This window comes from Urocampus carinirostris, chromosome 10, assembly GCF_059441175.1.
Source record: "Urocampus carinirostris isolate Australia breed hairy pipefish chromosome 10, RoL_Ucar_1.0, whole genome shotgun sequence".
Classification (NCBI taxonomy): Eukaryota; Metazoa; Chordata; class Actinopteri; order Syngnathiformes; family Syngnathidae; genus Urocampus; species Urocampus carinirostris.
This window is the reverse complement of record NC_142358.1, coordinates 3625147-3651727: the sequence shown is the minus strand read 5'-3', so window position 1 is coordinate 3651727 and position 26581 is coordinate 3625147. Positions and strand designations below refer to the sequence as shown.

General features: G+C 40.2%; 2 protein-coding genes and 1 long non-coding RNA gene across 10 annotated transcripts in view; 1 reads left to right on the top strand and 2 right to left on the bottom strand.

The window, feature by feature from the left end:
• Window positions 1-2653: 2653 nt before the first annotated feature.
• Window positions 2654-7692, bottom strand: LOC148357515 (uncharacterized). The gene is made up of 3 exons (XR_015851511.1): window positions 6102-7692; window positions 2781-2859; window positions 2654-2713 (listed from the first exon to the last, which is right to left on the bottom strand). It is a non-coding gene; the product is annotated as an uncharacterized LOC148357515 (long non-coding RNA).
• Window positions 7693-9697: 2005 nt separating this feature from the next.
• Window positions 9698-22169, bottom strand: rwdd2b (RWD domain containing 2B). 4 transcript variants are annotated; one of them, XM_088346396.1, is made up of 7 exons: window positions 21979-22169; window positions 19993-20355; window positions 18878-19130; window positions 13990-14057; window positions 13396-13755; window positions 10711-10832; window positions 10025-10173 (listed from the first exon to the last, which is right to left on the bottom strand). In XM_088346396.1, exons 3-6 carry the CDS (start codon window positions 19127-19129, stop codon window positions 10745-10747), a joined length of 768 nt encoding a protein of 255 aa, XP_088202522.1. In that variant the 5' UTR covers window position 19130; window positions 19993-20355; window positions 21979-22169; the 3' UTR covers window positions 10025-10173; window positions 10711-10744. The 4 variants fall into 4 exon arrangements, with proteins under 4 accessions (XP_088202521.1, XP_088202520.1, XP_088202522.1 ...); XM_088346397.1 differs by having other exon boundaries at window positions 10038-10173; window positions 10715-10832; XM_088346395.1 differs by lacking the exon at window positions 10711-10832 and having other exon boundaries at window positions 9698-10173; window positions 21721-22167.
• The window catches only part of usp16 (ubiquitin specific peptidase 16), a 29749-nt gene continuing 22300 nt past the window's right edge, over window positions 19133-26581 (top strand). Inside the window, exons 1-5 of one of the 5 annotated variants that reach the window (XM_088346390.1) lie at window positions 19133-19154; window positions 22327-22403; window positions 23357-23532; window positions 25688-25791; window positions 25934-26046. In XM_088346390.1, coding sequence (XP_088202516.1) covers window positions 22343-22403; window positions 23357-23532; window positions 25688-25791; window positions 25934-26046 — 454 coding nt within the window. In that variant the 5' untranslated portion in view covers window positions 19133-19154; window positions 22327-22342. Of the gene's footprint in view, window positions 19155-21783; window positions 22262-22326; window positions 22404-23121; window positions 23276-23356; window positions 23533-25687; window positions 25792-25933; window positions 26047-26581 lie in introns of those variants that run through there. The other 4 variants (XM_088346391.1, XM_088346387.1, XM_088346388.1 and 1 more) reach the window with 4 other exon arrangements.

The following is a 26581-nucleotide window of genomic DNA, read 5'->3' as shown; positions in this document are numbered from 1 at the left end:
GTTATGAAAAGTAATTAATAAGTTGGTTTCATATAAAATATATTAATTAGATATAAAAGAGGGGAATGCCATGTTTAGATGAGTGGGGGCTTGCACAGTATCAACACACCAATTTATTCAATATCATGATATAAAACCTTAATTAGCAGACTAAACCCATGATTGGTTTTTAAAGTCCACCCAATTGTTTTGACATAATCAAAACCTCTAATCTCTTGGCTGTTTCCTAATTAATCTCAGATTTTATCTGGCGACCAAGTAAAGAAAAGACCCATGTTAAGTAATCACAACTTTTAATTGGAGTGTGTTCCCTGATTGATCTACCTTTTCCTGTTAAAGGAAAATGAGATTTTGTTATCTGTAATTCTTCAGATCAAATCGATAGTCACGATTGAGCCATTTGTGGCTCCGGCTGCTTCCAGCGGAGCTTATTAAAAGTGTCAAAATAGAAAGTATCTTGACAACTTTCTGAAGAAAACCCTAAGAACATTTAAACGCGAAGGGTTATAGTAGACCTCTGGGATACGGCGTACGACACCCACAAACCTGTTCTGAAAGAGCTAAACAGTGCTGGGTCATCGTGGTAAAGTAGTTGAATGATTTATTTTATTGCATGGACTTGCTCCCTCATATCTTTTTGATTTAATTTCCCCCTATGTCCCGGTCCGGAGCCTTTGCTCTGAAAATGTTGGTCTACTAGTAATCCCAAGAGCCAAGAAGAGATCCGCAGGTTCGAGAGCGTTCTCCATTCGGGCCCCGATGCTGTGGAATGCTCTCCCCCTTGAGATTCAATCTGCATACATGTCAGCCTGTACGTTTATTATGCATTTTAACATGTGTACGACGTACAAGAAAATCTGTACGGAAAAAACGCAAATTTGTCAATTATGGGTACCATCCGGTATACACCGACTATCACGAAACAGCAAATCAATCAAGTCAAACCAGTTCGCCGCGGTAGCCTCTATCTCAGTATCTTGTCTTTTTTTCTGTTGCAAACGAAGCGAGCGGTCTGATGCTACTGTGCGCATGCGTCTGCCGCCTCGGATTTCATGTCGTAGTTGTGTAGTGAAAGGAAGTCCATCTCTTTTTAGAGAACCGGCTTTTTTGGCTCAACTTATTAAAGAGAGCCGGCTCTCTAAAACGGCTCACTTACATTGATGCATTATATTACGAATTATTATGTTGTATAAAGAAGTTGAGAAAAAAAGGAAGTATAAAAGGAGAAAATGAAAAAAGACACAAGGTTATCCCTTTAATCAGTATATTACCAACAATAATTTAATGCAGAAAATGAATTAATAATTTGAATAAGAAAATGTTTTATTGTACTTAAATATATTTGCATGTATTTTTTCCTTCTACAGTGAACGTCCAAGTTATTTAATTTTTGAACTTTTTTCATAATAAACCTGATTCATGTCGAGCAACTCAGTAGCTCGCAACAAAATGGTATATATAGGCAAAGCAGGGCAAGTTTATTTGTATAAATAATTCATACACAAGGCAATTCAAAGTGTTTTACAGAAATGGCAGACAAGTTAAAAACACACAATAAAAGACATTGAAAATTTAAATGTGTTTTTTAAAATGCATTAAAACCACAGATAAAACATAATAAAATCAATGAATTAAAAAAAGGTAAAAGTGAAGAGTGCAGATAGAACCCTTTCAGTTGTATGCACAGTTGAACAGAGCTGTTTTCAGCCTGGACTTTGTCTAACTTGACATTGTCAGAGTAGACGCCTGTCTGACATCATCAGGAAGACTATTCCAGAGTTTAGCTGCATGGAACTAAAACGTAGCTTCACCCTGTTTAGTCCTGACTCTGAGCACCAGCAGAAGGCCTGTCCCTGAGGTTCTCAGGGTCCGAGATGGTTCATATGGGACGAACATGTCACAGATGTACTTTGGTGCTAGACCATGAAGAGACTTATACATCTGGAAGAGCTGTTTTAAAGTCTATTCTCTGAGCGACAGGAAGCCAGTGCAGAGACTTGAGCACAGGACTAATATGGTCGTACTTCCTGGTTCTAGTCAGGTCCCGAGCAGCAGCGTTCTGGATGTTCTGCAGCTGTCTTACAGCTTGTTTAGAAAGTCCAGTCAGAAGGCCGTTACAGTAGTCTAACCTGCTAGAGATAAATGCATGGATACGTTTCTCTAAGTCTGGTTTAGACAGTAAACCTTTGATTCTGGCAATGTTTTTGAGATGGTAAAAGGCTGATGATGTTATGGATTTAATGTGGCTGTTTAGGTCTGAGTCCATTATTACCCCGAGATTTCTAACTTGATTTTTAGCTTTTGAACTAAGTGATTCCAGATGACTGATGACACTTTCTCTGGGTTTTTGTGGGCCAAAGACAATGACTTCAGTCTTGTCTGAGTTTATTGGAGAGTTGTTTTGCATCCACACAGTGATCTGTTGGAGGCAGTGACAGTGTGAGTTCACGGGCCCATGTTCTCTTGCTGTCAGCGAGATGTAAATCTGAGTGTCATCTGCATAGTTATGGTACGACACGTTATTACTGGATATTAACTGGCCCAGGGGCAGCATGTAAAAATTGAAGAGGATGGACCCCTGGGGGATCCCACAGGTCACTGCCAATATGTCCGACACATAGTCTTCCATCGGAACAAAATACTTCCTGTCCTCGAGGTAAGTCTGGAACCATTTCAGGGCAGGACCAGAGATGCCTATCCAGTCCTCTAACCTCTGCAACAAGATCACATGATCGACTGTGTCAAATGCAGATCCAGCAGGACTAAGACTGAGACTTTACCTGCATCAGTGTTCAGACGGATGTCGTTTGTCACCTTGATCAGAGCGGTCTCAGTGCTGTGATGGGGCCTGAAGCCTGACTGGAAATCATCAAAGCAGTTGCTTATTAGAAGAAAATCACTGAGCTGTTGGTAAACAACTTTCTCAAGGACTTTTCCTAAAAACAGCAGGTTTGATATGGGCCGATAGTTATTCAGTACTGTGGCATCCAGACTACTCTTTTTTAAGAGAGGCCTAATGACAGCAGTTTTCAAGGCCCTTGAAAATGTTCCAGATCGGAGTGAAATGTTCACTAAATGAGTGAGTTGTGGTAACAAACTGCTCGGCACAGATTTTAGAAATTTAGTGGGCAACTCATCGAGGCAACATGTGGCTGAACTCAGACTGTAGACAGTCTCTTGAACTGTTTTTTCAGTGACAGGTGTGAAATGTGTCAGCTCTGGGTGTGTGGAGGGCTGCAGTGGTAACTGCGTTGTGGGATTTATTGAATGTTTAATGCCCTGAATAATAATTCATACACAAGGCAATTCAAAGTGCTTTACAGAAATGGCAGACAGGTTAAAAACACACAATAAAAGACATTGAAAATTTTAAATGTGGTTTTTAAAATGCATTAAAGCCACAGATAAAACAATAATAAAATCAATGAATTAAAAAAAGGTAAAAGTGAAGAGTGCAGATAGAACCCGAACGGCACCATCTTGTGACGATCTCTACAAAGACTACAGCTAAGTTAAATGATTCAGCAAAGCTAAAATTTGGTCTTTTAAATGTTAGATAGCTCGCTCCTAAAGCTTTACTTGTTGATAATATTATTCGCGATTATAAACTTAATGTATCGGTCTCTGTGAAACTTGGTTACGCCCGGACGAGTTTTTACCGCTAAATCACGCTTCCCCTCAAGACTACGTGAGTAGCCATGTAGCACGCACGTTGAAGAAGGGTGGCGGTGTCGCGATAATTTCTGAAAAAAAAAAAAAAAAAAAACGCTCAAATTTACTCCTCGTACCTCTAATAATTACGAGGCGTTCGAGGCTCTTGTTATGCGGTCCTCTCTATTGTCAATTTATGTAGTAACTATTTATCGCGCACCAGTGCCATACACAGCTTTCTTGGACGAATTCGCCGAACTTTTGTCTGAACTAGTAACCTATGCAGACAAAATTATAATCATGGGGGACTTTAACATTCATATGAACTCCCCACTCAATTCACTCGCTGTTGCGTTTCGGTCTCTAATTGATACATTTGGTTCTAACAAACTCGTTGATTTGCCAACTCATAATGATGGAAACACGCTAGATTTGGTTCTGCCTCGAGGAGTTTCAACCTCAAACATGACGGTGTTACCGTGTACTACAGTTATCTCGGATCATTATTTGTTTACATTCGAGGTACTAGCTAAATGTAGTACTAAAAAAGCTAAAGAATTTAGTAGAAGCAATATAAGCACTGGCACACTTTCTGAGCTCTCCGATCGTCTTCCAGGAGCAGTTGCGTCCTTTCCTTCATACAAAGGCTCTATCGACTCACTCATGAATGAGGTTAATGCTACCCTGGCTAGTGTCCTGGATTTAGTAGCGCCCATATGGCTTAAATCACGACCTAAAAAACGCACGCCTTGGTTTAATGATGAAACTAGATCCCTTAAACAAGAATGCAGGAAATCTGAAAGAAAATGGCGCACTACCAAGCTTGAGGTTTTCCACCAAACCTGGTGTGACAGTCTGTTGAAGTATAAAGCGGCCCTTGCCTCTGCAAAATCAGCCTACCTTTCGAAGGTGATTGCGTCACAAAAGAACAATCCCAAAGTCCTTTTCGACACTGTAGCATAGCTTACAAGGCAACAGACTATCCCAGATAGTTCCACCCATTCAGCCCATGACTTAATGGTCTTCTTTACTAAGAAGATTCAATGCATACAGGAAGAAATTGCTAAAGACAGTATTAATACAACACATACTAAAGCGCTGAAATCTATAGATGCAAGCCATGGTGGCTGTCCAGGGAATTTGTCCTGTTTTAGTGAACTGTCACTCCATAATCTTAAACAGATGGTGAATACGGCCAAACCGACGACTTGCCAGTTCGACCCGCTTCCAGGTTCACTTATTAAAGGTCTTTTTGGCGTCCTTGCACCTTCAGTTCTAATTATTATAAACATCACTCTCCCCAGGTGGAGTTCCAGCGGCTTTTAAGTCCGCCGTTATTAAACCCACACTGAAACGACCCAACCTTGATCCAGAAAGCTTATGTAATTATAGACCTGTGTCAAACCTACCGTTTCTTTATAAAGTACTTGAAAAAGTAGTGGCACAGCAGCTGAATGATTTCATATCCGAGAACAATCTTTTTGAATCAATGCAATCAGGATTCAGGGCTAACCACTCTACTGAGGCAGCTCTGATTAAGGTAACCAATGATCTCCTACGGGCAATGGACTCTGGCGCTTCATCACTTTTGCTGCTGCTGGACCTTAGTGCTGCTTTTGACACAGTGGACCATAATATCATACTAGAATTCATACATGGATTTTCCCCCTCATATCTTTCTCATATCTGATTTCCCCTTATGTTCCGGCCCGAAGCCTTCGTTCTGAGAGCGCCGGTCATCTGGTGATCCCAAGAGCCAAGAAGTGTTCCGCAGGTTCGAGAGCGTTCTCCATCCGGGCACCGGTGCTGTGGAATGCTCTTCCCCCTGAGATCCGATCTGCAACCTCAGTGGAAATGTTTAAATCTAAGCTTAAAACTCACTTCTACTCTATAGCATATGAATAACCTAAACTGCTTTTGTGTAATAACCTGTGAAGCCCTTTGAGACTCTTTGTGATTAAGGGCTATACAAATAAAAATGACTTGACTTGACTGAATCTTGTCATTAAAGAATATTGCAAACTCATTGCACTTAGATGTGGAAACTAGTTCTGATGGCAATGGAACAAGAGGGTTTGTTAACCTGTTAACTGTCGCAAAGAGGACACGGGAGTTGTGACTGCACTTTGCAATCATTTCTGAAAAATACCTCTCTCTTGCTCTACGTAAAATCTGGTTGAACACACACAACTGTTCTTTGTAAATCTCATAATGAATCTGAAGCTTAGACTTGCACCATCTCCGTTCGGCTTTCCGACACTCCATCTTCTGTGCCCTGACCGAGTCATCATTTCTCCATGGTGTCTTCTGCCTATTTTCAAAAATTTTGACCTTAACAGGAGCAATGGTATCCAGAACATTTAGAATACAATAAGAGTATGAGTTCAATAGATTATCAACATTAGAACAGGAGGCGTTTTCAAACCTAATCATTTCCATAAACAGCATACCTGTGCTGTCATTAATGTGTCTGCTCCGAACCGCTGCAGGTCCAGCTGTTGGTTTGGGAGTTACTGACAGTTCAAAGAAGACACAGAAATGATCAGATAAGGCTACATCAACCACATTGACACTTGAAATATGTACCCCCTTATTCATGAGCAGGTCCAGAATGTGCCCTCTATTGTGTGTGGGCTCATTCACATGCTGGATCAAACCAAAGGTTTCAAGGACAGCACAGAGTTCTTTTGCATTTCTGTCACACACATTATCCACATGTACATTCAGATCACCTGTAATGATGATACAGTCAAACTCTGTGCACACAACTGAAAGCATCTCAGTAAAATCATCAATAAAACTTTGACACTGTTGGGGCTGTATATGATCACATAGAGTATGGAAGGAGCTCCATTTTGAAAGATGCATACTCAAAAGATGAAAACACCCCAAGCTGCAGCCTATGGGTAACTATATCATCTCTAAATAATGCACAGACCCCTCCACCTCTTTTGCTTTCCCGTATTTCTGATATGAATGTAAAGTTAACTGGGGTGGATTCAATCAGAACTGCTTTACCCGTCCCACTATCTAGCCATGTCTCAGTTAAAAACATAAAATCAAGATTATGAGCTGAAATAAAATTATTAATGAAAATAAATGATTTGTTTGTTAAAGATCTGACATTGAGCACAGCAAGCTTCAGATTACTTTTAGTGGGACTAGTTGTTGTTGCAGGCTGTGGCTGGCATGGAATGAATACTAAATTTGATGTTGATATGTTTCTTGAAAGACGGGACGTTCTTTTCCTTTTACTGATCAAAACATGAATCGATGAAGCTTCCGGCAGATTGGAAAAGTCAGGAATATTCACTTTGAAGCCTGGACCCGAAACACATCAGTTGCAGATGTCAAGCTGCCCCGGGGGGTTGGGGGGCAGAGGGACCGGGGGAGGTTGGCGTTGAAGTGGAAACGGTCGAGAGGGGCAGGCTGGGATTTTGGGAGAAGAGATGAGGGATGGGCGGGGAGTAAGTTGCAGGCCGGCCGTGACAAGCTGGTTCATGTGGTCAGTGAACTCCAGCTGGTGGGAGAACTGCGATGTGACGTCCAGAGAAAGTGGTGATGTGGGCGGGGTTTCGGGTGTTGGAGGGGGGGGACCCTCATGACCAATGGGAGCTGTTTAGAGAGGCGCTTTGCCTCCAGGAGGTGTTGGGTCTTCATGCTTTGAAGTTCCTTCCCTTTGTTTTGGCTTCTCTTGTCTTGTGTCCTTGGCAGAGGGAGCAGTGTGACGCAGGGAGAAATGTAGATTTGAGGAGAAAAGATTAACTCCTGCTTTGTTCAAATTAAGCCCATCTGCCTTAAAAAGATGTCTCCGGTCCCCAAAAAAAGCTAAAATTGTCAATAAAATGCACTGAATGAACTTCACATGCTGTAGACAGCCATGTGCTCAGTGCCAGCAACCTGCTAAATCTTTCAGCTCCTCTTCTGACTGGTGGTAGAGGCCCGCTGATGAACACTTCTGCTTTCACAGAGCTAACTGTGTTTAGCAGATTATTGAAGTCTTGTTTGAGGGTCTATGATTGCCGCTTCACAATGTAATTTGCTCCGGTGTGCAGTACAATGCGTTCCACAGTTGGATTTGCTGCCACAATACTCAGAACTCTGTCCGTCATGTCACAAACCATGTCCTTGGGAAAACAACGCACTTTGGTGTTTATATATATATATATATATATATATATATATATATATATATGATGTAACAAAACACGTGTACAATTTAACATGTCAAACTACATAAATAAACACGTTTGAAAAAAAAAAAATATGGTGTAAGATTATTTTGTATTTTGTAAGGGAAAATACGACGAGTTTGTAAGGGCATTGAGCCGTGGAGGTTGACAGGTATGAATCTGCAACCTCAGTGGAAATGTTTAAATCTAAGCTTAAAACACACTTCTATTTCATAGCATTTGAATAACCTATATTTTATGTTGATAATATCTGTGTATTATTTGTTATTGCAACATCCATTGCTGCCTGGTCATCTCATGTGCAATCCCTTCTCAAGGTTTCTTCATTTTCTTTATGCTGAGGTTTTTTTGTTTTTCCTTGCCCTCATGTAGGTTTTAGATCAGGGGATGGCGTAATAATAGTCTGTGGTCTGCAATAATCTGTGGTCTGTGCAGCCCTTTGACATTCTTAATGATTTAGGACTATACAAATAAACATGACTTGACTATTAGTTGACTGAGTCTATTTAACCCTATTTTTAATAAATAATCTATGCACTGATAATTATTTTTAAGAAAATAATTAGGGGTAAAATGAGAATCTATTTGTTTACAAAACAAATATATGTATTCAGTTTTATTTATTCATTTAACAGGAAATACAATAGATTATATTCCAATGTCTAGTTTCAATCAAGCGAATAAGCAAAAAAGTTTTTTTTCGCTAGCTATCGTCCTACCTTATTAGCTAGAGACCTATCTGGCAAGCTTTGTACATTTTTTGCATGATATCTAATATTTTACATTTTTACTAGTTACCAAGCTAAATGTTGGATTCATTTCTAGTTAGCTATCTAGGTTGATTCTAAGCTTTCTATCAGGCTATTTAGATGGCTGTTTACTCTTTTAACTAGCTATCCAGCTCCCTTTTATATTGTTACCCTTGTAGCTTTGCAGATAGCTTGTTAAAAAGCTAAACATGTAGCTTGATAGCTATCTAGCTAGCTTTTTACATTTTTTTTGCTTGCTATCCAGCAACATATTTTCCTGGTTATCAAGCTAAATTTTGACCTATTTGGCAAATATGGGGTATGACAGCTTAGGTCTCCAAGATCCCTGTCTGCTATTGGTCAACATCATTTTAATTAGTGAGCTGCTATTTGTTTTCATCACGGCATCATGAAAATGCTGAACAACCTCCCATGATGCTTTTCTCTGCAGTTCAAAATCTCATAAAGACTGGCTATTTTTTGGTACTGTATTTATTCATTCGGCTTGCCAAGGATCTAAATGTGCTTTAAGAATATCATTTATTTGTTAAGGACATGAAATTAAATTTAGTAGTGGTATCAGTAAGGGGTATCAGGGACTACTTAAAATTTAAGTGTCGATCTGGAAAAAAAGCAGCATTTAACAGCTCTACACAAAAAATGAAATTGTGTCTGTCAAGAAAGCAGTTTTACAGGGCTATCTTTTTTTTTAACAAATTCGTAAATTATCAATATTGTATTTTCTGCCCAGTTTTCACAATTCTTTCATAATTCCTTTGTAATTTAAATGATTGATTTGAATTTCTTAATATGGAAAATGTAGTAATTATGTAAATCTTCGTTAGCATTAAAGGGTACAGTCTTAGTAGGTATGCTAACCTTACACAACAGAGCATCAAAAATAACAGTGGCCGCTAGGATTGTAGTGATGCTAAACGAAGAAGCAAAAATATGATAACGACAAAAAGGAGGCTTGAAAATATAAAAAAATACGAAGATGGCACACTGATCATTGATATGGCCGCAACCAATCAACGATTAGAACTACTTATACAATAAGGAGGCGATTAAGGTAAGGAAATCTTTTAAGGGAACAACAAGGGGAAGTTTTAAAACAGGTTTTAATTTGACTTCGCCATCTCCACCCCCTTCTACTTCCACCATTTACTCACTAAACCAGCAAAGTCACATCACACCTTAGTAAATAAAGTTTCATTTTACCTTTACATGTAAATCGATTCATTATGTTTTTTAATCATATCCACACATGTCACGTGTAAGTAGTATTTATAATACACTATTTAGTTTTTGTTTGAATCATCTTTAGTTTGAATCATCATTTTCAAATGAAGGACTACCACTTCCCTTCCACCCCGAAGAACATCTGGAAGACGTGAGAGCAGTCTTTCTCCCGCAAAAACTGGTAGAGCAGGCCCAGGTCCATGTGGTTGCCTCTGGGATCAAAAGCCGCTTCCTCGAAACCGGAAAACTTGCGTAGGGAGTCGACACTTTGCGATTCTTTGAGCTGGACGTCGTCTCTGTGTCGGACTGTGATCCGCTTCCAGGTCAGGGCCTTTACTCTGCGTGACACCAACATTAAGTGTTCAGTTCAACCTCAATTAAACTAGTAGATGGTATGGGTGTTTAGTGTTGGTGAGCACAGTACTCAAAGACTAGATAACAATTTTAGCGAATGAAACCCCGAAAGTAGAGTTGGCCTGATCCTGGACTAGCAATTTCTACTTGTCAGTTTGGTTGCCCCTATAGTTTAAAACCCCTTAAGGTTCCTCACCAATCACTGAAATATGTCATGCCACATACAGTCATATGCAAAGGTATGGGCACCCCTGATAAATTTCGAAAATTTCCTTTACAAATCATTGGTTGTTCGGATCAGCAATTTCAGTTAAATGTATCATATAGCAGACAAACACAGTGATATCTGAGAAGTGAAACAAAGTACATAGGATTTACAGAAAGTGTGCAATAATTACTTAAACAAAAGTAGGCAGGTGCATGAATTTGGGCACCCTTGTTGTTTTATTGATTTGAATACCTTTAGCACTAATTATTGGAACACAAAATTTGTTTGGTAAGCTCATTGACACTTGACCTACATACACAGGTGAATCCAATCACGAGAAAGGGTATTTAAGGCAGCCTATTGCAAGTTGTGCTTCTCTTTGCATCTTCTCTAAAGAGTGGCAACATGGGAGCCTCAGAACAACTGTCAAATGACCTGAAAACAAATATTGTTCAACATTATTGTTAAGGGGAAGGACACAAAAAGCTAGTTTAGAGATTTCAGCTGTCAGTTTTCACTGTGAGAAACATAGTGAGTAAATGGGAGTCTCAGGCACAGTTCTAGTTAAGGCCCAGAGTGGCAGGCTAGGATAAATCAAAGTTAAGCAGAGGCGAATTATGGTGAAAATAGTCAAACTTAACCCACAGACCAGCTCCAAAGACCTACAATGTGATCTTCCTGCAGATGGTGTCACTGCGCATCAGTCAACTATACAGCACACTTTGCACAAGGAGATGCTGTATGGGAGAGTAATGCGGCAGAAGCCTTTTCTGCGCACATGCCACAAACAGTCGCTTGAGGTGTACTAAAGCACATTTGGACAAGCCAGCTTCATTTTGGAATAAGGTGCTGTGGACTAATGAAACTAAAATTGAGTTATTTGGACATAACAAGGGGTGGTATGCATTGCAGAAGAAGAACACAGCATTCCAAGACAAACACTTGCTACCCACAGTAAAATTTGTTGGTGGTTCCATCATGCTGTGGGGCTATGTGGCCAGTGCAGGTACTGGCAATCTTGTTAAAGTTGAAGGTCGCATGGATTCCAGTCAGTTTTAGCAGATTCTTGGTAAATGGTCTGGAATGGCAATCTCAGTCCCCAGACCTAAATATTATTGAAAATCTGTGGTGTGGTTTAAAGCAGGGTGTCCATGCTTGGAAACCATCAAACCTGACTGAAGTGGAGATGTTTTGTAAAGAAGAATGGTCAAAAATACCTTCAACCAGAATCCAGACCCTCATTGGAGACTATAGGAAGCGTTTAGAGCACAGGTGTCAAACCAAAAAAGTCAAGATTCTCCAAACGGTTGACCAGCATTCAATTTACTATGGGTGCGTCTTGGATTGTAATGTTAGGCGTATTTTACAGGATTGTTAAAGGGTTAAGAAATTGCTAAAACCAAATGAAACGATCATCTTGTTTGGCCTCTTCCCGTTTTCTGACAATGGCTTTTTGTGGATTACACATGTTATCAGTTTTGCGACGTTGCTTAAATGTGATGGTCGAGATATTAAGAAAACTGCTTTCCGATAATAACAGCGAGGCTGGACGGGGACGTTTGTTGAACATACCCTGGATGTCCAGCGGGGTGCGCACCCTCCTCAAACACCGCAACACCGCCTTCAGGTCTGAAGACAAGGCTCTTTACAGCTTTATGGCCAGGGCTGACCGGAAGAGAGGCATTAAGGATGCAAAGGCAGCCTACATAAGGAGGATCGAGCACCTCTTCACTTGAAATGACTCGAAGAGGATGTGGCAGGGTCTACAACACATCACAAACTTCAGAGGCAACAAGAATGCAAATGTTGGGGCTGATGCTTCACTAGCTGCGGACCTTAATCAGTTCTTTGCCCGCTTTGAAGCTGGAAGGCCACAAACAGTCACACCACACCCACCAACAACCAGCAGCAACACACTGACACTTCAGGAGTATGAAGTAAGGAGTGTGCTGAAAACTGTTAACTCGAGGAAGGCAGCTGGCCCAGATGGAGTACCATGGAGGGTATTCAGGGACTGTGCCAATCCGCTGGTTGGGGTCTTCACCACCATCTTCAACCAGTCCCTGTCACAGGCTACCGTCCTACCCTGCTTCAAAACCTCCACCATCATTCCTATCCCCAAAAAGTCACCAGTGGAAAGCCGCAATGACTACAGGCCTTTCGCACTTACGCCTGTGGTCATGAAGTGCTTTGAGAGGTTGGTGTCCCAGCACATTAGTTTCTGTTGTTTTTTTGTTTGTTTTTCTGGAATTAACAAGACCCAAGGAAAATGGCCTGGATGCCTATATATCTGAATATAAATGCTAGTGGGAAAAGAGAAACAGACTACAGTGTAAGTAAGAGATGCTGCTCCTCCCGCATGCATAATTCGAGTTTGGGTGTCCGTGTTTTTGTGGTTCTGGAATGAAAAAGGCCCAAGGAAAAGAGATTGGCTCCTTTCTCTGAATTACTTTGTTTTCTCAATTGACTAATGCATGGATGTTAATTATAAGATCTGTAGGCTGGACCAAACCCACCAACAGATTGAAGCAGCGCTAAAAAAAATTCGATGCATCATGTCAAAAATACGACCTGCATTTTAAATATGTCCACCAAATGCTGCAAAAGTCAAGTCAAGTCATTTTTATTTGTATAGCCCTAAATCACGAAGAGTCTCAAAGGGCTTCACAGATTGTTACACTATATTACACAAACTATTTTCAACCGACAAGAGGAGTAGGTTATTCGTATGCAATGGAGTAGAAGTGAGTTTTAAGTTTAGATTTAAACATTTCCACTGAGGTTGCAGATCGAATCTCAGGGGGAAGAGCATTCCACAGCACCGGTGCCCGGATGGAGAACGCTCTCACAGACTTAATTCCGAGGCTTTTCAGCTTTTTTGGTCATTTTGAGTACGTTTGAATAATTTACAATTTCAATAATTTACTTACAAATCCCATAAAACCCAAAACAAGTTAAAGAATCATGTACAGTTTCAGGAAATGTACAAAAAAGCTACCTGGACCAGAACTCTCCACAAGCTGCCTGTGCCCCTTCCACGCAAACGATCCCAGGCTTGCCGGGCATGCTAAAACCGGACAGTCGAAGCTCTTTGGCCCACTCCAGGATGTTCTTTCTCTTGGTACTGTTGTAGATGTGGTGGCTGTAGATCCACAGGCGACTGAACGATTCCAGTGGCAAACCATTGTCCTTCTGAGATGGTGGTTCGGAGGAGTTTTTGCCAACAAAGGTAGGCAAGTTGTCTTTGATCCATTCAAGCGCAGAAAGAATGCATACTTCTCCAGCGTAGGTGTCTGCCAGGTAAGCATTGAGTCTGGCGTGGAGTTGCGTCTGCTGGGCACGGCTCAGCCGGGAACAGCTGATTAAAACAAACCCATGATTTAAACCTTAAAACAGATTGATGTTGTATCACAGGTTTTTTTGTACATTCAGAAACAGATGTCATGATCAACTATGTCATAGTGAATTATCATACAATTATAACAACAAATACATGTTTAAATTGTATGTTTTGGTTTTTAATGAATAACATCCTGATGCTGCTCTTTCTTACTTTATCTAATAATAATTATAAATTATCAAAACATCTCACCGAACTGTCAACTCTGGGACCAAACTCGGGTACTCAGGTGGGTATGTAAAGGAGAAGATGAAATCAACCTGAAAATATGAATTGAAAAATAAATGCAGTCTAAAATTCATGCAAGCTCCGAAACTCACACTTCTCCTCTTTTTGTCAACTTTAATACATCTTTGTACTCATCACTCCATTTTTCAATATACTATACGGTTTTGAAAAATGGATCTATTAGTTGTATTTCTCTTTTTAGCTGTTGATTCTGTTCAATATCTACATGCAAAATCTTTTATGATTTACTTTTTGTAAACAGTGGCCAAAGAAATTTAAGTTTAATGTAATACAGTCATTTGCTCTTAGCATGACAGTGTGTGGCTGAATAGATCCAGTTGCTGGATTTGCTTAGAGCCTGTCTAATAAGCTGTTAAAAAGGCAAGTGACACTAAAGAACAAAGCAATCTTTATTTACAATGAGCAGCTAACAATAACAGTGGCTAGCAGCAAGAGGTAGCCTGCAGCCAAGTGACTAATGTGAATGGCTAGAGAAGGAAAGAGTGGGTAGAGGCTTGGGGTAGTGCCAGATGCCTGAAAAACAGAACTCTGCAACATTCGCTTGTATGAACAGGTGTGGAAGCTGAGTGATACCGAAGGATGAAGCAGGAGCAGCTAATAATAACAAAAGCGGCTTGGGGCGAGTCATAACCTGCAGCCTATTGGTAAACATGAGTGAATAGAGAAGGAAACAGTAGAGGAAAAAAGTAGAAGATGTCTTAAATCACAGGACTAGGCAGCCATCACATACAGGGCTCAGCTATGTGCGTTAAGTGGCCGTTTAGTGCTAAAAGCTCCACTGGAACAAGCTAACTTTACAGAATGGTCATTCGGGCTTCTGTAGTCCTAAGGTGGCCGCCAAACATGTCATCTTTTTCAAGTTGTGTTGCATAAAAAATGGTATTTTAAGTTGTTTTAAAAATCATGTTTATGAAACAGTACATGTGTTTTTGCTTGTTATTTGAATCAACACTGGTTTATTGTGTTGAATTGAGTATTTTAACACCATTGGGGATTGCTAAATAATACACACTGGGGGCTTTAAAGTCCAAAGTTAAATGAAAATTGTATTCTATCGATCTATCTATCGACAAATAATGGCGGCGCATGGATACATGCTTGCGGCCCGTTGCTCTCCAGCTCCAGCTAATCTTCTATTTATTGCCGTTCTCTTGTCTTTTTTGCTTTCACTTTTGGACACATGTGTGGCCAAAAATACTTACAGTAGGGACGAACTTATTCGGTTGGGTGGGCGTCTAAATTTCGACTATTCGGGCACTTTTTATACCGCCTATGATATACCGAGCGAACTTCAAAGAGACCCGGCATCCTTGTGGACGGCTATTCCGCTTAATAAACGACGACAACGTCGCCGTAAGGACAGAAAACAGAAGCGTGGTTGCCGTGCAGGTAGATGTGTGAAGCGTGCGAAGTCTAAGAAGCAAGATGGACGCGAGGAAGGACGCGAGGATGTAACTAATTCCACCATTCATCCCTCGCCGGACAACCCACACGAAAAGCCACAAGAGCGGCAGCTTTTGAAGATTTCGACAAAGACTACAAAGAGTTCAGCTAAGTCAAATGATTCAGCAAAGCTGAAATTTGGTCTGTTAAATATTAGATCGCTTGCTCCAAAAGCTTTACTTGTTGATAACATTATTCGTGATTATAAACTTAATTGTATGGGTCTGTGTGAAACTTGGTTACGCCCGGATGAGTACTTAGCGCTAAATTATGCTTCTCCCCCAGACTACGAGAGTAGCCATATAGCACGCACGTTGAAAAGGGGTGGTGGTGTTGCGATAATTTCTGAAAAATCGCTCAAATTTAATCCACGTACCTCTAATAATTACAAGGCGTTTGAGGCTCTTGTGATGCGGTCCTTTCTATTGTCAATTTATGTAATAACTATCTATCGTGCACCTGGGCCATACACAACTTTCTTAGACGAATTTGCTGAACTTTTGTCTGAACTAGTAACCTATGCAGACAAAATTATAATTATGGGAGACTTTAACATTCATATGAACTCCCCACTCAATTCACTTTCTATTGCGTTTAGGTCTCTAATTGATGCATTTGGCTTTAATCAACTGGTTGATTTGCCAACCCATAAAAATGGGAACACGCTAGACTTGATTCTGACTCGAGGAGTTTTAACCTCAAACATTATGGTATTACCGTGTACTACCGTTATCTCGGATCATTATTTAGTTACATTTGAGGTGCTAGCTAAGTGTAGTGTTAAAAAAGCTGAAGTATTTAGCGGACGCAATATAAGCACTGGCACAGTTTCTGAGCTCTTTGAACTCCTTCCTGGAGCAGTTGCGTCCTTTCCTACATACAATGGCTCGATTGACTCACTCATGAATGAGTTCAATACCACCCTGACTAGTGTGCTGGATTCAATAGCGCCCATAAAACTAAAATCACGTCCTAAAAGACGCACGCCTTGGTTTACTGATGAAACTAGAACCCTTAAACAAGAATGCAGGAAATTGGAAAGAAAATGGCGCGCTACCAAGCTTGAGGTTTTCCATCAAACCTGGTGTGACAGCTTGTTAAAGTATAAAGCGGCCCTTGCCTCTGCAAAATCGGCCTACCTTTCGAAGGTGATTGCGTCTCAAAAGAACAACCCCAAAGCCCTTTTTGACACTGTAGCATCGCTTACAAGGCAACAGACTATCGCAGATAGTTCGACACACTCTGCTCAGGACTTAATGGTCTTCTTTACTAAGAAGATTCAATGCATACAGGAAGAAATTGCTAAAGAAATTATTAATACCACACATATTAAAGGACTGAAATTTACAGATGCACGACAGGGTGGCTGCCCTGGGAAAATGACCGGTTTTAGTGAACTGTCACTTGATGATCTCAAACAGGTGGTAAATGCGGCCAAACCGACAACTTGCCAGTTCGACCCGCTCCCAGGTTCACTTATTAAAAGTCTTTTTGGCGTCCTTGGACCTTCAGTTCTAAATATTATAAACATATCACTCTCCTCAGGTGTAGTTCCAGCAGCTTTTAAGTCCGCCGTTATTAAACCCACACTGAAACGACCCAACCTTGATCCAGAAATATTAAGTAATTACAGACCTGTGTCAAACCTACCTTTCCTCTCTAAAGTACTCGAAAAAGTAGTGGCACAGCAGCTGAATGCTTTCATATCCGAGAATAACCTTTTTGAATCCATGCAATCAGGATTCAGGGCTAACCACTCTACTGAGACAGTTCTGATCAAGGTAACAAATGATCTCCTAATGTCAATGGATTCTGGCGCTTCATCACTTTTGCTGCTGCTGGATCTTAGTGCTGCTTTTGACACAGTGCACCACAATATCCTACTAGAACGGTTGGAAAAATGGATTGGTCTCTCAGGAACCGTCCTCTCGTGGTTCAGATCCTACCTCTCAGATAGGACGCACTGTGTTAAATATGGTGAAATGACATCTGAGCCCTTTAATGTTACCTGCGGTGTTCCGCAGGGTTCAGTACTTGGCCCCCTTCTTTTCAACATTTACATGCTTCCATTAGGTGACATTATTCGCAAGTACAATATCAGCTTCCACTGCTACGCAGACGACACTCAACTCTATCTTCCGTTGGAGGAATCTTCCACACTAAACTGTGGAAATTTGGAGGCCTGCCTCACTGAGATAAAAGAGTGCATGTCACTCAATTTCTTGCGTCTTAACTCTGAAAAGACAGAAATGTAAGTCATTGTTACATCTAAATGCCGTGACTTATTCTCAAAAACTGCTGTGAACATTGACAAATGTCACATCACACAGAGTGACTCAGTTAAAAATTTAGGTGTCATATTTGACCCTGATCTAACCTTTGAGATGCATGTAAAGAAAATTACTAGAACCGCTTTCTTCCATCTTCGTAACATTGCCAAAATCCGTTCAATACTGTCTCAGTCTGATGCGGAAACTATAATTCATGCATTTGTTACCTCCCGTCTCGATTACTGTAATGCACTACTCTCCGGTCTCCCGAAGTCCAGAATCAAGTCTCTTCAGCTAGTACAAAATGCCGCAGCGAGGCTTTTAACTAGGACAAAAAAGTACAATCACATAACACCGATTTTGGCTAACTTGCACTGGCTCCCAGTTAGCCAAAGATGTGACTTCAAGGTTCTCTTCGTATTGTACAAAATCATACATGGACTTGCTCCCTCTTATCTTTCAGATCTGATCTGCCCCTATGTCCCGGTCCGAAGCCTACAATCTGAGAGTGCCGGTCTTCTGGTGATCCCGAGAGCAAAGAAGTGTTCTGCTGGTTCGAGAGCGTTCTCCATCCGGGCACCGGTGCTGTGGAATGCTCTTCCCCCTGAGATCCGATCTGCAACCTCAGTGGAAATGTTTAAATCTAAACTTAAAACTCACTTTTACTCCATTGCATATGAATAATAACCTACTCTTCTTGTCGGCTGAAAAATAGTCTGTGCAACATAGTGTACTAATCTGTGAAGCCCTTAGAGACTTATTGTGATTAAGGGCTATACAAATAAAAATGACTTGACTTGACTATTCACTGTAAAATATCTCATTAGCTGCACCGCTTATCCTCAGTAGGGTCGCGGGGGTGCTGGAGCCCATCCCAGCAAGCAGTGGGCAGGGGACACCCTGAACTGGTTGCCAGCCAATCGCAGGGCACACGGGGACGGACAACTCACTCGCTCATTCACTGATCCATATATATATATATATATATATATATATATATATATATATATATATGTAATATTCATTTAAAATGTTTTTGTATAGCACTTATCTTACAACAAAATACTATTTTTTTATCAAAGACAAACCGCAAAACTTTTTACTGCGTTCACCCTTACTGAGTCTCCCGTGTCACAGTGCAGCGTTTGTTTAATGACGAAATGCGGTCTGGAGGACGGAGGTAATCCCGGTAGTGGTGCCGGAGGTGATCTACCGGCGGAAGCCGACAGCGAGCCCTCGTTCCCGGCGAAGTCACGAAGCTCGGCCAGGGCTAGTTGGTCTACAATTTCAAATTCTTCGTCCATCTGGAACATGCTCGTCAGCAGCTCCACTTCTGCCAGCTGAGCCTCTGCCCAGTCCCGGAACGACATGCTAAAACGTGGAGTTTGTATTTAAGTATGGGGCATAGTTTTGTTTGTATAAAAATAAAGTGTTTATTATTATTATTATATTTTCGTGACTACGACACGTCCACGCTAAAATTGAGCACGCGTGCTTTTGTTTCTACCCGGAATGCTTTGGGCAGTGCATCCTGTCATAAACATTTTAGTTTTGCATGTGAGCTTCTCGTTTGATTTTAATTGAGTATTTTAAAATATACTTAAAGTCAAAATGTATATCTTTCAAACTGATGGAAAATGAAATTGACTATATCTTAATAATTAGCTTTTAAAAATATATTATTTTTTTATATTATTTTACAGTAAACTAACAGTCTCAAAACAAATCAAATGTATGTAAAATAAGGGAAGAGTAACGGTTTTATTCAATTGTCATAGAAAATTTTTAAATGGCTACAATCTATGAATTGTTTAAATTTGAAATGTTCCCCATTGTATTAGGGATCAAACAGTCATTGGGGTGTTATATTACAATGAAAAGAAAACTATAAATATGTTTCCATCATTTTAAAACAAACACACTTAAACTGTCCAAAAATCAAAAATTATGTATCTTTCGCAGAAACATTTTCAAAAGAGCAATATATATTATTGCTTTGTCTAATCGTTGCAAGACAATAAATGGATAAAATCTGGGTAGATATTTTAAAGCACACTTATTTCATTAGTGGTTACGTATTTATGGGAACTTTATATTTACTTGGCTACTGTACTCATTTTTAAGTAATATATGGGGGGTTGATTTTATTTTATTTTTGACAGTATATATATTTACACTTACTGGTCGCTTTACTAGATAAATCATGCTAGTGATGGGTTGGAGCCTCTTTTACCTTCAGAACAGCCTTCTACTTCGTGGCATGGATTCAGAGAGTTTGGTCCATATTGACATGATGGCATCACACATGGCGCAGATATGTCGGCTGCACATCCATGATGCTCCAGTTCCATCAAATCCCAAAGATACTTAATTTGATTGAGATCTTGACTGTGGAGGCCATTTGAGTAGAGTGGACTCGTTTGCGCCATTGCCTCATGAAAATGCCAATATGCTCCTGGGTGAACTACTTCCCACAATGTCTTTTGTCGATCTTCATTAGATTCACAATCTCGAGTGCTTCACAAAAACTTTCCGAGTCGGTGATTAAATATTGTATCATTTTTTTCCGCAATAGGTCACAGCAGTCGCAGTGATGCTAAGGGGAGAAGCAAAAGCATGATAACTACAGAAACAAAGCTTACAGTTGTCATAAAATCTGAAGAAGGCACACAAATCGCTACCCTCCCCATGTTTCAAGGCTATAACCAACAGACAATTCTATTACTGTGCAAGATATATGCCTCATACATCTCTAAGATGCCTGACTTCTCTTGGTCGATTTAAAAAAAACTAAAAACATTAGTTATTTATATGGTGTCTAGTGTAGACCAAATAAATTATTTTGTGCATATGGCAAAACATTTTACTAGATATTTTTTTCTTATTTCACTTAGTTTTTAAGTATTTTTCCCTCTTAAAAAAATAAATCATTTGCTACATAGAAAATACTATATATAAAATTGTTATAATAAATAAACTAAATATCAACATTAAAACCTAGGGGCTTATTGTATAGTTTTTGCCCAGCACAATTTCATATCAGGGAAAAAAAAAGGCCTCTGCCTTGTGGTATAGCAGTTTTAAACCCAGTGTAAGCATAATGAATTTGAGCCTACCATCGAATGGTCGTTGGTGATATTACAACTTCAAACATAACTTGCAGTTCAGCACTGCAAGGTCACACGTTCAAAATGTCCATCCATCCATTGTCTGCACCACTTATCCCCAATACGGTTGCGGGGATGCTGGAGACCATCCCAGCTGTCTTCAGGCAGTGGGCAGGAGACACCCTGAACTGGTTGCTAGCCAATCGCAGGGCACACAGTGACAGACAAATCACAAAATCATTCACACCTAGGGACAATTTGGACCGGCCAATAAACCTGACACGCATGTTTTTGGAATGATGCACCCGGAGGAAACCCACACATGCATGAGAGAACATTCAAACGCCGCATGCTGGTAGCTGGATTTTAACCTCAGAACTGTGTCACGGACGCTTTAACCACCCACCCGCCGTGCCGCGTTCAAGAAACCAGTCTGAGATTATTCCAGCTTTATGACATGGCACATTATGTGACTGGCTGGCAACCAGTTCGGGGTGCCCACTGCCCGAAAATAACTGGGATGGGCTCCAGCACCCTCTGCCACCCTACTGAGGATAAGCAGTGCAGATAATGGATGGATGGGTTAGATTTCTTGTTTTATGTGGATGAAAACAATTTTTGATATACACAAAATTATTACTTAACCAATCACAATATAAATACAAATTATATAAAAAAGGAACATATTTAACACAGTGCAAGAGTAAATTAAATCTATCAAATAACTTACCAAACAGGTTTGTCAAAATATTCTAGTAATTTTTACAAAAATGTCTAGTTTGTTTTGAAATGAGGAAAAGTAAGTTAGATTTTATTATTTGATTCAAATTTTGTAGAATCATATTTTTCCTTACCCAAAATTACATTTATAAACATCTCCTTTTTTCCGAGGATTTCATTGCTTTACGAAACATTTTCAGCAAAGGACCGAAACCGCACACCATCGAAGATTGAAATGAATGATTGTGATACAAAAAATAACCTAGTAATACCATAACATCCCTCCTTAGTAGTTTATTAATGGGGACGTGTTTGTTCAAAAACCCGAGAGAGCTAACTTGCTTTGGTTGAAATGAGAGCGTGTAGAGTCTCGCCGGAAATAATCCACCTACCCGGACTTTTTAAAACGATACGCTCACACTTTCGTCCGTTTCTACATTTTCTTAAATTACTATGTTTCAGTTAGATTTTCTTTGCAGGGCCAGCGACACTTTGTTTGCAAAGTGCCTGCAAATATGTCTTCGAATTGTTCTTTCCTCGGACATTTCCCGAAATGACTAGGTTCAAGAATAAAACGAAAGTGAACTCGTGACGTGGTTCACCACAAGTCATTTTCAAGCAGGTATTGAATTTACGTTATAATGTTACGTGCTAGATTTCGACTTTGATCTTCGCGTAAGTGGCTTATTTTTAAGCGACATTACAACAGAATTACGTCATGTTCTTTTCATGTGTAACAGCGGACCATATGGGAAGATGGGAAAGAAAAAAGCCAAGGATAGGAACTCAAGAGAGGATGATGACTTTGAAATGACAGGTACGAATGCACGCATGGTTAAATTTAGGGATGCACACTAGTGAAAATTTGGGGCCCAAAACCGAAAATGAAACATTTAATACTCTGTTTGCAGTGACTTGTTTAAAAAACGTATACTATAGCAGGGTAGATAACTGTTGGGCATAATACTAGATGCTTATTTTAAATAAAATATTTTGATAAAGTCCAGTCAGACAACATAATGATAAACAAGTAAAACTGTCGAAAGATCTAAAATGCTAATTGCACTTTAGGTAAATGTAAAGATGCTGCTTATAATGAAAAAATTGTAGCTGCCACAATCACAATCTACCCCTTATTTAAGTACATATTTTGGGGGGCATTTTAGATTTTAATGGACAGGAAATGAAATGATCTGCATATATATAGCGCTTTTCAAGTCAAGACTAGACAAGAAAACAATACTGGGGCGGACTTGATGATAATGCAATAAACAAGTCCAACGCGCATATTTTCCAAAGTGAAATATGAGTAACAGTAAAAATAAATTCTCTCGCCGACCTACTTCAGGGGACAAATGGACTGTACATCACAAAGAAAGTACGTGTCAACAAATTACACATTTTCACAATAGTTAATACTATAGTGTTGGTATGTAATTATTAGCCAAAGCCCGGCTAGCAGATACCAAAAATGTGGAAGCAGTGGGATATATTAATTTTGGAGAAAATATATTTTCAGCTTTGACTCAATTTCCTCGTGTGCAAAATTAAAAATGAGTAGCTGCGTCGAGCACAAACTCTGCCAAGTTATCTAAACGTGGTTTATCTTTGTCCGGAAGCCTTTTTTCAGTTTCATTTTTCTTTTGGCTGATACCAATAATTTTTCGGCAGAAGAAAATTCACTGCAATGTAGTGTATCCCCTTAGTGGACATACACCCTTGTTAGTAGTTTGATATCTCTCTTCAACAGTTTTTTTCTTCGCCTTCTAGGTCCAGTTTGCAGGCACATTAGGAAAAGCACAGACCAGACTCTTCTTAAGAAGATCTCTGGCACCCAAGACTGGACACTTTGCCAGGACTGTAAACATGAGGACGATAAAGAGAACAGAGTCTCCTCTGTGGACTCTGAGGTGGAAGTTTGGATGTGCCTGAAATGTGGCCACACAGTAAGTTTCTTTTGTTATCTATGAGTACATGAGGCAACAATCCAACTGGAAACGGAATACAGTGGGACCTCGCTACTTCGCGGTTCGACGTTCGCGGCCTCAGAGCTTCGCGGTCTGTAATGGTTTAAAAAAAAAAACTCACACGGCGCGACGTGAGAAAAGGCGGCGGGCGTTATCGGGCTACCCCCGTAACTGGGGGAGCCCGCTCTTCCGACGACCCCAGTAGCGTGGCGCGACGACAGGCGGCCGTCCGCGCGCGCGGGCGAAAGGCGGCGGACGTGCGCGGGACCCCCATAACTGTGTCGGTGTCATGTGTATCATGCCCGAAAGTACCCGTGCTGCGGGTTAGGGGCTCGCTCGCGGGAGCGACCGAACGGCACTCGCGGTAAAAACCCTGTTGTGAATTTGTCTCTGATCGTCCTGGGCGGACGTAAAATCGCCCAGCTGTACGACTCTTAGCGGTGGATCACTCGGCTCGTGCGTTGATGAAGAACGCAGCTAGCTGTGAGAACTAATGTGATTTGCAGCTGCGATTGGCTGGCAACCAGTTCAGGGTGTCCCCTGCCCACTGCCCGGAGATGGCTGGGATGGGCTCCCGGCGACCCTAATAAGGATACGCGGTGCAAATAATGAGATGAGTTTTTTTTTTTTTTTTTTGGAAGGTGCGCCGCTACTTAGCAGATTTTAACTTATCGCGGGTGGTTTTGGTCCTCATTAACCGCGATAACCGAGGTCTTACTGTACTGCCAGTATTCCGATGATGTAAAATAATGTAAAAAGGCAACAATCATCTGAAATATTAGTACTACTGTGAGTATTTCAATTGCAATGGTGGGGTTAGTCCTGATTACTCATGTATGTATAGACATTTTTGTAATTCCATTGCTTGTGAGCATGGCAGTTTCCCTCATCCATAATGTTTTTATAGATAGATAGATAAATAGATACTTTATTCATCCCCGAAGGGAAATTCACATTTCCAGCAGCATCCCTGAGCTGAGAACAGTACAATAATAAAGCCAAAAGAATACAATATACAAATACCCAGTGTGACGTGCAAATGCCCACTGTAGCGTGTTATATGCTTTATGCCACAAAGCATTGTGGAAGTTGTAGAACATAGTCAAATGATACACCCAAACTCTACTCAGACTCTCTAAAAAAGCCTCAAAGACTATTTCAAAATTTATTTGTCAATTTCAAATTTATTTGTCAATTTCCTCAGATGTATTTGACATACAAGGAATCAAAACTTTATTTCATACTCTCCCAGTCCTAACCTAAGAAAATACTAAATCAAAGTATTATAACTTACATATAAGACACAATATACAGTAAAACGATCAAAGCAGCAGCAGTAGTGGCAATAATACAAATAACTAAAGGAAAATGTAAAAAGGTAAAAGATATAGATAGGTGAAATAATAATACAATCAGCCGATGTGTGTAAGTTGATGAGCAGTCATGAGTGTTCATTTTTTCTTACCGGGTGTGGAGAGAGTTCAGGAGTCTCACTACCTCATGGATGAAACTGTTAGTGAGCCTAGTAGTGCAGGAGCAGAGGCTTCATATCTCTTTTCAGAGGGCAGGAGTCTGAATAGGCTGTGCTCAAGGTGGGTTGCATCTTTGTCAATAGAGATTACTTTGAGAGTATAAATGTCTTGCAGGCAGGGGAGTGATACACCAATCATCCTCTCGACTGTTCTCACTATGTGTTGTAAGGCTTCTCCGGGACGTTTCTATTTTATTTTTAGCCTCCATGGCAAAAATCCACAGGGGTATCTATTTATGAAGTGGATACACTTGTATTCATCTATATATCGTGTAACTATGCTATATGCAAACCACTATTTTGTAGCCAGAAGCTCACTTTTGTAGCGCATTGGAAACAAGCACAGTAGTTTGTTGAATTTGGTGAGTTACACCAATTAAATCATCCTTTATTTAAATATGGTAACTTCTATTCACACGATGACGTCACTCGCATTCCGTCATTGTAATCGGAATACTTGCAAACGCCTTGTATAGAGGGTCATTACTTTGTCTCTAGGCATGTAAAATTATCATTATTATTTTTTTGTTCAATAGAATTATTGCCTGCATGAAAATTACTTTGTTGACCTCAAGAACGGCTCAATTTCAAGTTTTCTTTTAGGGATGCGGACGAAGCTCTAAAAACAAACACGCCATCAAGCACTTTGAAACGCCTCGGTCTGATGCTCATTGTCTTGTGATCAGCTTGGAAAGCTGGATTGTTTGGTGAGTTTAGAGTGAGTGTCCCCTACCTTTGTGCTGAACAAATACTCGCGAAGGTGGCGGACCCAGTTGCTTGAACTGGAATTCAAGAATGCTTTGAATAAGTTGATTGTCATCATTCATACCAAGTCTGCCCCACCCTCAGGTGTTACGAGTGCGACGATGAGGTGCATTACTCTGTGAGCAGTCAGTTGGCGCAACTGGTGAGCAACATTAAAAAGAAAACTAAGCAGGAAGCTGTGCTAAATACGCAGACAAGTAAGTGTTAATCACGACAGAATCAACCCAGAAATGCAATTTTGATTGTTCTCTCACTTCAATTAAATACATCAGCTCAGCTTTGCTCCCTGAGTACTAACTAAAGAGTAGGTTGCATAAAGGTAAAATTTTGGTTTAAAAAAATATTCCTTTGATATATATCTGAGTATACACAGTCTTGATCCAATACTTTTGCAATGCATGAGGATAGATGTATTAGAATTAATTTTATATTGGTTTATTAATAGTCTATTTCATCAAATTTGTTGTGAAACACTGTATAAAAGCTGAGTAATATACAGTATGTCACAAAAGTGAGTACACCAGTAAAATTTCTGCAGAGATTTCATCATAATATTTAATTGAAGAACACTGCTTTGACACAATGAAAGACAGTTTGTGTAAAGATTATATAGCAGTTTAAATGTATCAAAAAAACAACAACCTCAATATATAGCCATTAGTAGCTAAACCCTGGTAACAACAGTGAGTACACCCTTAAGTAAAAGTTCCTGAAGTTCAATATTGTGTGTGG